The sequence below is a fragment of the Fusarium phalaenopsidis genome, assembly GCF_050370095.1.
Source record: "Fusarium phalaenopsidis strain FUZ10S chromosome Unknown contig_32274, whole genome shotgun sequence".
Classification (NCBI taxonomy): domain Eukaryota; kingdom Fungi; phylum Ascomycota; class Sordariomycetes; order Hypocreales; family Nectriaceae; genus Fusarium; species Fusarium phalaenopsidis.
This window is the reverse complement of record NW_028145419.1, coordinates 254,362-267,747: the sequence shown is the minus strand read 5'-3', so window position 1 is coordinate 267,747 and position 13,386 is coordinate 254,362. Positions and strand designations below refer to the sequence as shown.

General features: G+C 50.4%; 4 protein-coding genes across 4 annotated transcripts; all 4 read right to left on the bottom strand.

Moving 5' to 3' along the window:
- Positions 1–247: 247 nt before the first annotated feature.
- On the bottom strand, positions 248–1,690 carry LRP88_00192 (glycosyl hydrolase family 76-domain-containing protein; the record flags this gene model as incomplete). Its single annotated transcript, XM_083236909.1, has 3 exons — positions 248–760; positions 809–1,053; positions 1,102–1,690. The coding sequence occupies 3 exons, from the start codon at positions 1,688–1,690 to the stop codon at positions 248–250; spliced, it is 1,347 nt and encodes a 448-aa protein (XP_083107278.1).
- A 4,277-nt stretch (positions 1,691–5,967) lies between these two features.
- Positions 5,968–8,497, bottom strand: LRP88_00191 (uncharacterized protein; the record flags this gene model as incomplete). The annotated part of the gene is made up of 4 exons (XM_083236908.1): positions 5,968–6,002; positions 6,214–6,608; positions 6,658–7,465; positions 7,528–8,497. 4 exons carry the CDS (start codon positions 8,495–8,497, stop codon positions 5,968–5,970), a joined length of 2,208 nt encoding a protein of 735 aa, XP_083107277.1.
- A 691-nt stretch (positions 8,498–9,188) lies between these two features.
- On the bottom strand, positions 9,189–10,434 carry LRP88_00190 (F-box protein; the record flags this gene model as incomplete). Its single annotated transcript, XM_083236907.1, has 3 exons — positions 9,189–9,691; positions 9,744–9,930; positions 10,138–10,434. The coding sequence occupies 3 exons, from the start codon at positions 10,432–10,434 to the stop codon at positions 9,189–9,191; spliced, it is 987 nt and encodes a 328-aa protein (XP_083107276.1).
- A 693-nt stretch (positions 10,435–11,127) lies between these two features.
- On the bottom strand, positions 11,128–12,785 carry LRP88_00189 (uncharacterized protein; the record flags this gene model as incomplete). Its single annotated transcript, XM_083236906.1, has 2 exons — positions 11,128–11,347; positions 11,401–12,785. The coding sequence occupies 2 exons, from the start codon at positions 12,783–12,785 to the stop codon at positions 11,128–11,130; spliced, it is 1,605 nt and encodes a 534-aa protein (XP_083107275.1).
- Positions 12,786–13,386: the final 601 nt, after the last annotated feature.

Here is a 13,386-nt window from a genome sequence, read left to right as displayed (position 1 = left end):
TTGTCAAGGCAAGAGGGAGCATAATGGATGTTCTACAAGGCTCACTGTTGAAGGAATTTGTTCTACTCTAGGATGAGCGTCATTACCTGGCTCACTGTTTGTCCTATGCATGGAATCTGGTAGGCATGCACTAAGTATGTGGAAGAAAGTCAACCACTTCCCAGGATTTTGTTCTCAAGACATCTGCACCTGCTCAAAACAACTTTTCTCTATCAATTGTAACAACCTAGACATCATCAGTACTGGTTTACATGAAGTACAGAGCCCAGGCAAACAAGGCCAGAACCACGTTCACCCCCGTAAGACGCGTAGCGGAGCTGTCATCGTCCTTGTCATCAGATGATGAACCGGCACTCCCCGAGTCAGAGCCGTTACCAGAACCAGAACCAGAGCCACCGGTCTTGGCCTTCTCGTCACCCCAAGAAACGGCAGCATGGGCATCTGAGATTAGCAGGTTCGAAACAACAGCCAGCTCACCCATGGTCTGCTCCAACGCATCGTCTCCGTCCTTGTCAGCGTCAGACTCTTCAGCTGACTTGCGGAGTGCCTTGAGGATGGGCTCAGCTGTGAAAGGCGCAATCTGACTCGTCACAGCAAGCCATCGCTGGGAGAGAGCCTTGAAGGTCAAGAGGTCCCTGGGACACTTGCTCTCACTGGGACAAGATGCTTCGGCGAAGCTTCCGTCTTTCTGGAAGAACGTATCGACGAAGGATGATGTGAGGTTCTGAACTCGGGACTTCCAGGTAGACGAGCCGTCGGTCTAGAAAAGTGTTAAACCCAAAAAGATATTTAACCTGACGAAACATACCTGGTTGTACATATAAGCCGCACCGAGAGCCAGTGAGGAAGCTGCTCCAGATCTTTGAACCTTGCTGGTCTGCGTACAGTTTGAATTGACGCTGCTTCCGTCATAGACGGCAAAGGTATCGTGGTCGATGAACTCAATGTCGTACAGCCAGTCCCACACTTTCTCGGCATACTCGATGTAGGTCTTGTTACCGGTCTGCCTGGCGAGACGGGAGCTGAGGGCGAAGAAAAAGGTATTGGCCTCGGCTGCTTGGATTAGTCCTTGAACCTTGGAGAAGCCGGATCAAAACTCACCCGACTTCCAATCATACCCTTTATTAATGGGCACAATCTGCCACCGCAAGCCTCCATCGCACGTCTTCTCCTTGACCTCGGCGTCCCACCTCCGGCGTTGTGCATTAAACACAGATTCTGCAAGGTCGAGCCACTGAGGCTCATCCTTGGGAGGATCAGGGAACCCATACTCAGCAGCAGTCAAAGCAGCCATGGCCCAGATGGACTGATCATCGTTGGCAGCGTTGAGGGTTTGATTCGGTGGGATAAAGACATCGTCAGAACCGACCTGGTGCAAGATGCCCTGCATCACCAAGTCATTGTACGTCTCGTCGCCCGTCAATTGCCAATAGTCGATGTAAGTGCTCATGAAAGCCCCAGACTGGTAATAGTAGTATGTGACATCGTTATCTTTCGTTTTGACTGTCTCCTGGGGCAGAAGGCCAGGTGCTTGGCCAGTTTCGTTGCCGTGGTAAAACTTGATGAGATCAGCAGCAAGTGACTTGGAAGTCTTGAGAATGTCATCTCGACTACCGATTTCCAAAGAATGAACGGGCAGTAGATGTGCCAGAAGCAGGAGGCCTGCGGCTCGGGTTTGGAGTGCAAGCATGTTGGCGAGGCCGAGAAATATAAATAAATGAATGACAATGAAATGACTGTGAGGATTGACGCCGTGGAACCGAAAGAGAAAACAGTGGTTCTTTAAAGCTGACGGGGGCATGATTAGCAGTTTAAGCGAGATGACCATCATTCTTGGCGTGATCCTTCAGAGTAAGCAGGGCCTAACACTGCCACCGCCGAGATGCAGCTGAAACACCACGATGGCTTCATTGTTCAAGACGAGCGGTGACTGCATACGTATCGAGCGTTTCCTGCATTAGATGAGCCTTGGACGAAGATGAAATGTCCAACGAATTTTGTATTGGTTCTTGTTCAATCTCTCGTGGTTCGAGATGTCGGCGATTACTCTTTTTGGTAGCGTCCCTGGGCTGACATCCAAGCCCAATACGAAGGAAACCCCGTCAAGACTTTAAACTAGCAACATCTCAAAAACTCCTGGCTCGTATTCTGTCCAATCCGTGGGATTCCACTTCTCCTGCTGCCTCGCCTTCTGAGACTCGTATCGATAGACACTCGCTCTGCCCACTAGCTTGTACCCCCTGCCTTTTCGCCTTACGATAAACTCGGAATTCGATCCCTCCATGGCGCAGATCCTGTCCCCAGCACGCACGTCCCCAGGGCTAGTTGCCAGGTTTCCCCTGCTTGTGAGAAACAAGACACATCTGTCAAGCCTACGTGCATCGTCGTCAAATGTAGAGGGAGTCTTTTCCGCTTCCTCCTTTTTCTCTTTCCTCTTCTTCCTCTTCTTCTTTTCAATCTCGCCCTCAGAATCCCATGGATTGGTTGGGCTTGCAATACTGACTTCATCTTCTGCTTGCTGTCTCACTCTGAGATAGTTCAGTCCCTTGGTGATGACTCGCAATGCTCGATAATTCGGGTCCAGAGCAGGGTCTGTTTCCTCTGACTGCGGGAAGCCGCCGAAGCGCTGGGGACGAACCAAATGATGAAATAGGTATGGTGATGTGATTTGCTTTGGTCGTGATTCATATCAATGTCTGCGACGAAAGCAGTCCAATCGCCCAGAGATTGTGAACGCTCTTGGTCGAGCTCCTTGGGGGGTATGCTGCCCGAGATAGGGTCCCATGGCATTCTCGTGCTCATTTGCGTGATGGTTCCAATCCTCTTGGCTCGCACGCGGAGCTGGCCTGTATCTTCTGTGGTCAAGGGGGTCTTCCTGACGTAGTCCCTTCCTTTGAAAGCGAAAAATTCCTTTCTTTCGCCGGGAAATATACTATCGGGGTTGCTGAGGTCCAGAACCCAAGAGGCTGAGGAATGAGACCCTGGACTGGAGGACCCAACTGTGATCTCCAGGGGCCATAGTCTCTTGGTGGTATTGATGAGGAACCTCGTGAACTGCTCATATACAGTTTCGACAGATAACGAATAGTCAACAACGGGAAGATCCAGCTCAGGCCATCTGATCTTGAGAAAAGCCAGCACACCGTAGACCTTGTCTCGCGGATCAGTCGCATTGTTGAGCGCTGAGAGCTGAATGACAAGGACCATGAAGCTGACAAAATATTGATCATATGTTGATGGCGGTATCATATTTATCAGTGTGTTCCGCATTCTAAAATGGGCCATGTCTGCTCGTCCGGTGAGTCTTTTACCGAAGCAGAAGTATGTAAAGAGCGATAACGAAGGGCACTGTAGATGCCCCATCATGAACACGGCTGACTTGGACAGAAGGAACTCTTGGATGGTCCATATCCTGAGAAACCATGGGTTTGAGACGACTCGGGTGATACGTTCAGTCTCAGCAGCGGCTTGGTATTGTTAGCCAGGTCAAGCTTTGTTATTAAGATGCTGTACTCACAAAGGATTGGCGCTTCAAAGACACTTTCAGTGTAAGGCAGACTATTGTCCGGCCGAATCTTTCTATATACCTTCCTGACGCCCTGATACATGTTTCCATATCGCGCAGCATGCCGCATTACCGCATCTAGGTCGGCGTTTGTCTTGGGCCCAAGCCAGAGGATGGTGCGGGTGGCAGAGGTGTAAATATCTCCCATCATCGAGACTTGCTGGTTCTTTTCTTTGATTGACTGCTGGTTGATGCAGATAGCATCGATCCAAAGGGTTCGCAACTTAAATCTCTGGCGGAGATGGAGCAGAGCTTGCTCGCAGTTGGGAGTGACAAGGTTTGTACGGCCCTCGCACTGGATCGGCTCCGTTCCCCGTGGAGCACCCCATGTATACGAGAGAGCTTCGTAGTCGACAGAGGTGACATTATCTTGGAGGGTGATCTCTGAATGAGCATTCAATAGGCTGGCTTGACCGCCGAGCGGGATGAAGGATGAGAGCGCGGGTATTCTTAGGCCCCGACAACGGGGTGTACTGAAAAGGGATCGTAGGGTCTACCATTGTGTGTCTTTGGGTCAGAGATGCGCATTGACAAGATATTGAAGAATGTCGGCTCATTTGAAGGAACGCCGAAGCGGAAGTGGGAGGGCTTTTCAGCTGGATGCAGGGGTGGTCCTCCAAGCCACCCCAAGGCAGTTTAAGCGCCCATGCAAGGCACTCTTAGTTTTAACTGGTTGGTAAGTGTACGAGACCTCAATAGCATCATGTCAAGGGGAAGATCTGCCTCAGCTGATTGTTACACCTTCAGCCTTCTTGGCAATCGCGCTGAAATTTTGGCAGGATTTGTACAAAACGCGCGTCGTTTGATGACATCAACAACTAGAGATCAACTTCATTTTATAGAAGGCTGAATCCAGGGCTGAGCCCATCAAGAGAATCAAGTTGCTCTATCGCCTGTTTACCAGTATGGAAAGAAACAGTTGTCGGTGTCCCTACCATCTGGTGAAGAGTAGCCCTGCGGACATTCTCGACGCTGGCCCTGAGGTTGATCTTGAATTCCATCCCTTAACGATGACCAAAAGCCTCGTTCAGCTTTCCGATAAGACTCTATCGTCTGCCCATCTTGGTCTCTAACCTCGACGTCAGCACCATTCTCAACCAGCAGGTCAAAGATGGCCTTGTATTTTCTCAGGACGGACGTAAACGGTTCGCGGTCGCGTGGTACATACTGAGAAATTAGCCCTAGTTAACATGAGCCTTGTTGGCAGATGCTCACCGCGCATTGGTCGGTACATTCACAAACCCCTCTGCTGTGCTTTGAGGTTTCCGAGTCAATCTCGTGAAGCTCAATCGCGATGAGATGTAGCTGGTATGCCGCCTCTAAGAGTGATGTCCGGCCACATTCGTCCTTGGAATCGATGTCGACTCCTGCCTGGACAAGAAGTTGGGCCATGGCTGAATGCCCATACCATGCTACCCAGGATAGGATTGAGCGGCTTCCATCATCTTTTGAGTCCACATCGGCTCCAGCCTCGACGAGAAGCTGAGCTATGGATAAATGCCCTCGCCCTCTATCCGCCACCCGCGATAAGGCTGAGCGTCCTTCATTGTCCCTCGAGTTGACGTCGACTCCATCCTTGGTGAGAAGGATCTTGACTGCCACCAAATAATTGTTTTCGGCAGCGTAGGAAAGTGGCGTTCGGCCAAGGCAGTCCGAACAGATGAAGTCAGTTCCAGTATCTGTGAGAAAGAAGTCTGCCACTTCCGCGCGATCCACGAGTTCGTCACGCAACGCGACCAACAGTGGCGTTCGACCGTCAGAGTCTTTGGAGTTTACATCCATATTATATTCGTCAACCAACAACTTGATTGCTGCCATGGAGCCACTGGAGGCGGCAAATGGTAGCAACCCGCGACAATCCTCCCTCGATTCCAGCCCGATTTGGTCCCTGCCAAGTAGCTGCCTCATCGCTGCGACATTATCATACCTTACCGCCCGTCTAAGCGGTGTGTCGTCCCAGAAGTCTTTGCTGTTCAAGTCTGCCCCATGGTCTAGAAGCCACTGCACTGCGGGGCCTTGCTCTTCACGAACGGCGAGGTGTAGCGGTGTGCAGCTCTGGACATCGCGAGCGTTGATGTCAGCACCGGCTATTGTAAGTAAAGCCTCCATAACACCCACGTGGCCTTTCCCTGCGGCGTGATGCAATGGTGTTCTCAATCTTGGACATCTGGACTCTGCGTCAACCTTGCCTGTGTTGAGGAGATACGATACCATATCGACCTGCCCGTTGGAGGCGGCCCATGATAATGGCGTTTGAAGAGCTTCATCTTTGGAATTCAGGCAGGTTTGATCTGCGAGGAGTTTTACTGCCTCCAAGAGTCCAAAATAGGCTGCCAAATGAAGCCCGATTGGTGTTGCTGGAGCACTCCCATAGGTAGTAGTATCGTCGAACACTAATTCCCTCAGGACGGCTTTTGATACTCCAATCTTTCCACACCTGAGAAATTCAAGTACGGTCGGAAGTAAGGCTGATGCTTCACAGGCATGATATCCCCAGTTTAGTGCAGCATACTCATGGAAAGGGTAGTCCGGGAACCGCACAAGATCCCGCTGGTATCCTCTCCAGGACATTCTTTCAAAGAAGTCAAGCGAAAGATAGGCGAGGCAGGAAGCAGTTATATGGCTCTGTGCATCCGGGAGCCGCTTACTCTTTTCCCGCTCAAAATATTCTTGAGTCGTATAGTGCACAAGCCGAACAATGTCGCGTCCTGGATCCACAACGACCAGACCGGCGCAAACAGAGACGACATCGTCCATGTCGGAGATATTGCACTGGTCAAAATGTGTCGAGCCGACAATGACGGCAAGAGCGTGCTGAAGCTGAACAGTGGTGAGGTGGACCCTTGCGCAGGCAACCCACGATAGAACTTCGATGGCAAGATCGCGCCTGTTCCGAGCTTGACCTTCAATTCGCTCTAGAGCAAGGTCATAGGCTCGATCGTACGCATTGTTGCCAGTTGGGAGACTTCCTAAAGCATCTCGAAATGCTGTCACGGACCGCGCGCCGACTAACGAGTCAAGGTGGAGGGTGGCCAGGAGAAACCTAAATGATATCAGCATCATATCACAGAAATTCGGGATAGACTACCTACATTCCATCGATAGCTTTGACGATTTCTGTCCTTGCATCCTCTTGCAGCTCCGGGCTCTGCCTGACAAAACGAGGGAGCTTGACCATGTAACTATCCACATAATTCCAAACATCCTCGTCAGCTGCCCGAATCTCGAGTTTTTGAGCTCCCTCGAATTGTCGTTCGATATCTGGGATATGTCTTGACGTTGCAAAGACATTGGCTCCATGTGCTTGCTGTACCCGGAAGACCTCATCTAGGAGTGTTTCACCAAGGTGGTGTTCAGCCTCGTCGAGGGCGTCTATGACAATGAAGAGCCTCGAGAAACTTGGGACGATGGAATGTAAAATATCTCGGACTTCATGAATGTAGACCTCTCGAGGTTGAGCCTTGCATGTATCATGAAGTTTTTTGATGCTGCCAAGAGCAGACGAATGATCGGCGGCTAGTTGTCTGAGAATGCTTCCAAGAAGTTGAACAAGCTCGAGCTGTTGTTTGAAGTCCAGGTATATGAATGCTACTCCAATCGGCTTGCTGTCGGCTTGCTCTCGTCTCCCAAGTAAGTTCTCAATGACGATTGATGCAAGAACCGTCTTGCCTGCTCCAGGTATACCTGGGCAGAAGAGAGTCTTGTTGCCAGCGTCAAGCCAACCTTGGAACTCTGGGGAATCCAAGAGCCATTTTCCGGCCCCAGTTCCGGGGTCCCGGCCCCGGGCCCTGTCGATCTGGGTCTTTACATGGTCAATCGGGGAAAGCCATTGCAGCAAATTCTCCTCTTCTTCGCTGCGTTGATGATGGAGGACCTCTTTCACACCCTCGCGGACTTCACCTAGAACTATACTTTGTCAGGACCTGGAACAGATAAGCAGATATTTAAATAACTGCACTAACGCAACTCCATTTTGCCTGCCCATGCTGGCTGTTGCGCTACCTTCTGAGGTCTCACAATACCCAGTAGATCTCTCGCATACGCAGCGGCCGTGAGAGCTGCATAATTATGCCATTCGTCATTCTTGTGGTCATCAGAGTAGTCGCAGATTCCCCGAATCACAAGGCAGGGGAAGTTGTTCATCAAACCTGCCGCCTCCATCTCGAAGCAGAGCACATTAAGCGCTGGGTCGTTGGCATATTGGTCTCTTTCGGCGGCATCCTTCATCACTGTATTGCCAGATGCGATGGTGCCATAGTGGATAGCGATTGTTCGATCCGACGGTCGTGGAGAGCGTTCTATCAGCCCACTGGAGTCGCATTCATCGCATGTCTTGCCACTGCGATGCCGAGATTCGACGCGATAGAGCTTATCAGAAGTAGGGCGTGAATATTCGGGCATATCATCCATGCGGGTCAGATTTTCAGCCATGGAATGCCTCTTCCTCGGATCATTGTGACGTCGTCGGACTTCGGGTAGGGCACCAAGAAGTACTCGTGGAGGAGCATTGAGCTGGCCTGTTCGTTTGAACTCGCCGTCTGACAATCGCTTCCCCAAGTCATATTGCAAAACCCCCCCAAGCTCGGCTTTGGGCTCACTGACCACCACATCGCCAAGGCGGATGTCCCTCTCACGCGTTGGAGCGCCTCCACCAATTCCGACCATGAGGGCAAACCTCAGGTTGGGAAAGGACCGGACCATGTCTCTGGCAACGCAGGCAGCAGAGGTAGTGCCGTAGATGCCGGACGGAAGACATCCAATGACAACATTGTGTTTATGGATGCGGCCGAAGACGTAGGTGTTGTCGTCGTTGGGGTCGGCAGCTTCTAGGCCATCAAACTCGTCGTCCAGCATCCGACAGGCGGCTTCAAATTCTTCCTGCAACGCGCAGATCCACCCAATCGTGTACTCCTCGGCGGCTGGTTCTGACATTGTTTTGTGATTGAAACGCGTGCTGGAAACAAGTAGCACTCGACCACTTGCAGCAGCTTAAGAATAACGGAGCTTACAAAAGAGGAAAAGGGGGGAGAGGTCACTGATATTGTAGACAAAAGCTTAGATGTGTTGAAGTCGTGTATGGGAGAACAAGCCTACAGCGTTAGCCGTCCGCAATCTAACCAAGGACGAAGGAGAAAGATTGAAAGAAGTCGGGGAAAAGATCAGATCAATCTAATGGAGGGGGATTTAAATACCTCAGGCATCAATGCATCGCCAGTGTGGCGTGGGAGTGGTTGTTGCGAATCAGGCTGTGGATTGCTCGCTTTGTATTGGCAGTTCGTCCAGCCAGGTTGCCTCAATCTGCCTTGGCGAACAACAGCTTGCTACTTACTCGACGATAGATTCATACCATTAGGCTTGGCCATTCCCAGTAAATGCATCAGTTTTTCTTTAAATTCTTACACAATAGTAATCCTCAAATCAGAAGACATCATACAAGGCAACAGAAAGTCTGGGCTCTTTTTTTTTTTGTCAACCCTTCTCAATGTCTCCTTATCCTGTTAGATGATAGCAACCTTAGAGTAAGGAGGGGTAAGCCAAGACAGGATCAAGGCTCTATTTACACTCGGACATGTTTAGTTCAGATAGCTAAGATACAAGAATGGCAGTCTGTCTCAGCCCCAGTTCAAGAGAAGGACTCATCGCCGGGAGCCCAATACCCACGGAGCCCAAGCTCGTAAAGGTCGAACCGGGTCCCAAAGGAATCATACGTATCGCGATCGTTCAAGAGGGTGTAGGGGTTCTCCTCTCGTTCTTCTTCGATGACTAAATAATCAACCCTCTCTTCCAAAGTGTAGCGCCAGGTACTCTCCGGGCCATTGTCGCCATCGTCGCCATCGTCGAAGAAAGGTGGAAGCTTGCGCATGGCCTTGGCAGCTTTCTTGTTGCCATGATCTATGTCGTAGATACTTCTGAAAGCGATGAGCAGAAACGCGTTGTTCATTCTGTCAATAGGGGCTCCGCCCCCGACTAGCCTAGATTTTTCTCCAAAGGTCTCACTGCGGGCAATCTCAAGAATCTTCGAGAGGCCTAGAGTCGGTAGGTGCTGAATTGCATAACCTCCATAGCCGTTGAGGGTAATACGATACGCGCCCCACACGATGTCATGCTCAGCAACGTAGTTGTAAACTGGGTAGAAGAGATGAGCTTCGGGTTGTAAAAAGAAGTCGATGTGACATACCTTGGCCGACCTCGCGGGCCAGGAAATCGTGGATACAGCCCAGCTGGGCATTCTCCCAAGGCGCAAACTTTTGAAAGAAGGACTTGGCCAAAGGCTTGAGTTTTCCTTCGCTTTGATGAAAGCGTCCAAAAAGCTTTCGAAACAGCTCGAAGCGATACAGCACCCGTTCGATTCTCTCCCACTCAGCCTAGGAAACAGGGCGTTCCTGGATGCTCTCCCAGAGTGGCTCTTGCCATTCGTATCGCTCGGTACAGATAACGACGAATCGTTCCGCGAAAGGCGAGACGGTGTGAACGTGGAAGTCGTTGAGGATAAAGTCTCAGTCATTGAGATGGCTGTATTTTCAAAGTTTTATCGATCAAGATCCCCAAGGAGTCTCAATATGTATCTACACTGTCCGTCCATTCTGTGGTGAATCGGTCGGGGTTGCAGCTCGACATGGTTGTTGCTTGGGTAGGGAGGGGTACATCGATGAGTGATGAGTGATGAGGGCTTCGGGAAGGTTGGCGGCTCCGATGCAGTTGATCAAGACTCTGCGAACGAGGGCAGACTCGGCATTCTTGACGGCGGCATAGAGCTGACGACAAGACAAGGCGGCTGCGGCTAGAGAAGGTATATCGGGGAGGAAGGCGAGGATGTGCTGGTGCACCTCCATGGGGGCCGCGAGAAGGCGGCTGTTGGATTCTGGCATGATGGAAGTCGTTCTTTTCTTGGCAAAAAGCGTCGGTCCGGTCCTAAGCTTGACTAAAATGACTGTTGGGAGGATAAAAGGAATAGGAAAAAGAGTGGGATGACAGAAATGAAATATCACCAATGCTCCTAGCCTAGAATTCAATGATGGATTAGGCAGATGTGTGTTTGTTTGCTTGATGCCTTTGTGTGAATGTATACCTTTGTTTTGTTGTTTTGTTGCCGTTTGCGTTATCACTGCAGCCGCACTGCCCATAACAAACAGGGCCAGTAGTGAACGACAGTGCCATATCTGCGACGTCACATTTGAGCAGTTGGATAAAGAAGGAGAAAAATAGACCGGGGCTTGATCCCTGGAGGGTTGTGGCGAAACTTGCCTTCTTTGTTCCTGTGCTTGATGATTCGGTTGGTGGGACTTGGGAAGCCTAACTGGCATTGACAAAACAAAGACCGAAGTGTTATATGTCACATAGACTATGATATATGCCATAAAGACTTCATTCAGTTAGAAGTACCGGCAATTTTCTTTGTTAAGAGGACTGATGTGCTCTACTGGCGATGCGTCACAATAATCGACAAATGCACTCCTCTTCAGACGCATCAGCGATCTAGCCAGTTTGAAACAGGGATACCAAGGTCATTCAACAATCCTTGCTGGACCTAATGATGGGAATCTATCTGGAAACAAGCTTCCTTAGCCTTGAGCAAAGACGCCGCCCAAGACACTTAGTTCCTTGAAACGGTCGTCTGTCACAACGTCTATCTTCATATCGGGCGACACAATCTTGTGCTGCTCAATTTGTCGAGTTCCAAAGTCAAAGTCCTTGTCGTTCTGGACAAATGCAACGAGATTTCCAATCCATGTACTCATCATAGCTTTCTCCTCCGCAGTCGGCCCGTGGTGGATAGAGAAACTGTCGAAACGTTAGTACAATACTCCTCGCTCAGACCTTGGCGTATCACTTACTTCCAGTATGACTTATCCATGGCGTGTGTCACACCATACGACAGAGGAGCGACTTTTTGAGGAATAAAGGAAAGCCGATAGCCGATCTGATATCTCCAAATATCCGAGACAGGAACGCCATGCTTGTGTAGATTGTCCACAAAGAAACGCCCCGGAGCGCGGACCTGTCCATCAGCGATGATGCTTCCAAAGACAGCCTTCCATTCATCGAGATCTGTGCCCTCAGGCAGTTTGTATTGCTTGATGACGCGGTCAGTTGTTGCCGGGGCGTAGTAGTTGGATGTTTGCAAGCGCAAAGCCTCGATGTTTCCTTGTTCAGGTGCGTTGAACTGAGCATAGAGTTTGTCCTCGTTCAGCACTTCGCCGATGAGGAGTTTCATTCCACGCCTCTTGAACTCGGCGGCGAATCCTCCGTCTCTCAGATATTCGACCATGCCGGAATGGAAGAATATGTCGTCGGTCACGGGACGGAAGGTATGATTGTCGAGATTGGGGATAGCGGCCAGAAGAGTTTCCTGGCTCACTTCTCGTAGCTTTGCTAGCCTCTCGGTTCTTGACAGGCTCAAGTTAATCCTCAGGTATTGGCAAACTTCATCGAACTGGCCCTCTGTCTCGGCAATGGTCTTGGGTTGTGCCGGAATCGCGTTTGACGTCATAAAGATGCGGTGAAAGGGCTCAGCCGGGCCATATTTGTTCTTCTTTCGAAACTCATAGAGAGTCTGGGCTTCGACCGAGTATGCGCCTGCACTCCGTCCAGAAAGGGTGATGTTGTTCACATCGCCTCCAAAGCTGGCAATGTTCTCGTAAACCCACTCGATGGCAAGCCTTTGGTCCCAAAGACCAAAGTTGCCAGCCGCTTCGCCTCTATTCTCGTCGGCTAGGGCTTGAGTCGCAAGAAACCCGAAAATGTTGAGGCGATATCCAACGGCAACAAAAATGGCATCCAACCCGCTCGTCCCAACAAGCTCAGTTGGATCCATGTCAAGATCTTGGGATGGATTGCCTATCTGGAACCAACCTCCGTGAATCCAAATCATCACAGGCCACTTCTTGGTTGGATCCTCCGGCTTCTTCACCGGCGTCCAAATATTCACAATTAGACAATCCTCAGACCCAGGCTTTGGGGCGGCGCCATGGATCTGGGCTCCTTGTGCACATGGAGGCCGAAAAGATGTGGCATCGTAAGAGCCGTCTGGCCCAGAATACGCATATGAGGGAGGAAGTGGTCGTGGTTTTCGCCATCGATTCTCTCCCGTTGGTGGTAAGGCATACGGGACTCCAGCATATCGTACCGCCTTGTCATCGTATTGGAGTCCCTTGATCTTGCCCTTGGGACCAAGGTCAATGACGGTTTCTTTGGTATCGTATGAAATAGTGTTTCCCATATTGTATTAATTCGAATTGAACGACTTTGGTTGCGGACAATCCTGACGTGACTCTGATCACGTCTTTATCCCCCTCATCGGAGGCCAGATCAAGCTCCGGACCAACAGTCGCCACATTCTATCGGTCTTTGAATGACGTACTGATTCTGAAAGATAAAGAACTCGCGAAAAAGGAAGTTACCAAGGTACTTGAGTATTTTGCCTCGCCGTATCTCGATGCTGATGGCACAGAGACCTGGGAGCTTAGCCAATGAGGGTGCGAGATGCAAAGTGAGAAGGAGGATGTTTTCCCCAATGCACCACACGTGACCTACTGGATCACGTGACACCACCAAGATCCTTCTTTCACACATCAGGTGGCTCGCCGTGGCTGTCCGGGCTTGTTGTGTCCGCTTCAGCTAGTCAACTTGGGCCTGCAAGTACTGTGCAACAGAAAGAACAAAGTGACTCATAAGATTCTATATTCTGGTTCGAGTAAAAAAAGTCCAAAAGCCATTTCAAGGCATCACTATTTACGCTCGCTTGGGTATTCCCATCCCAGAACCTCTAATTTCCTCGCTCCTTGAGACCTCAACTCAGTTCCCTTGGAAGCCATTGGATA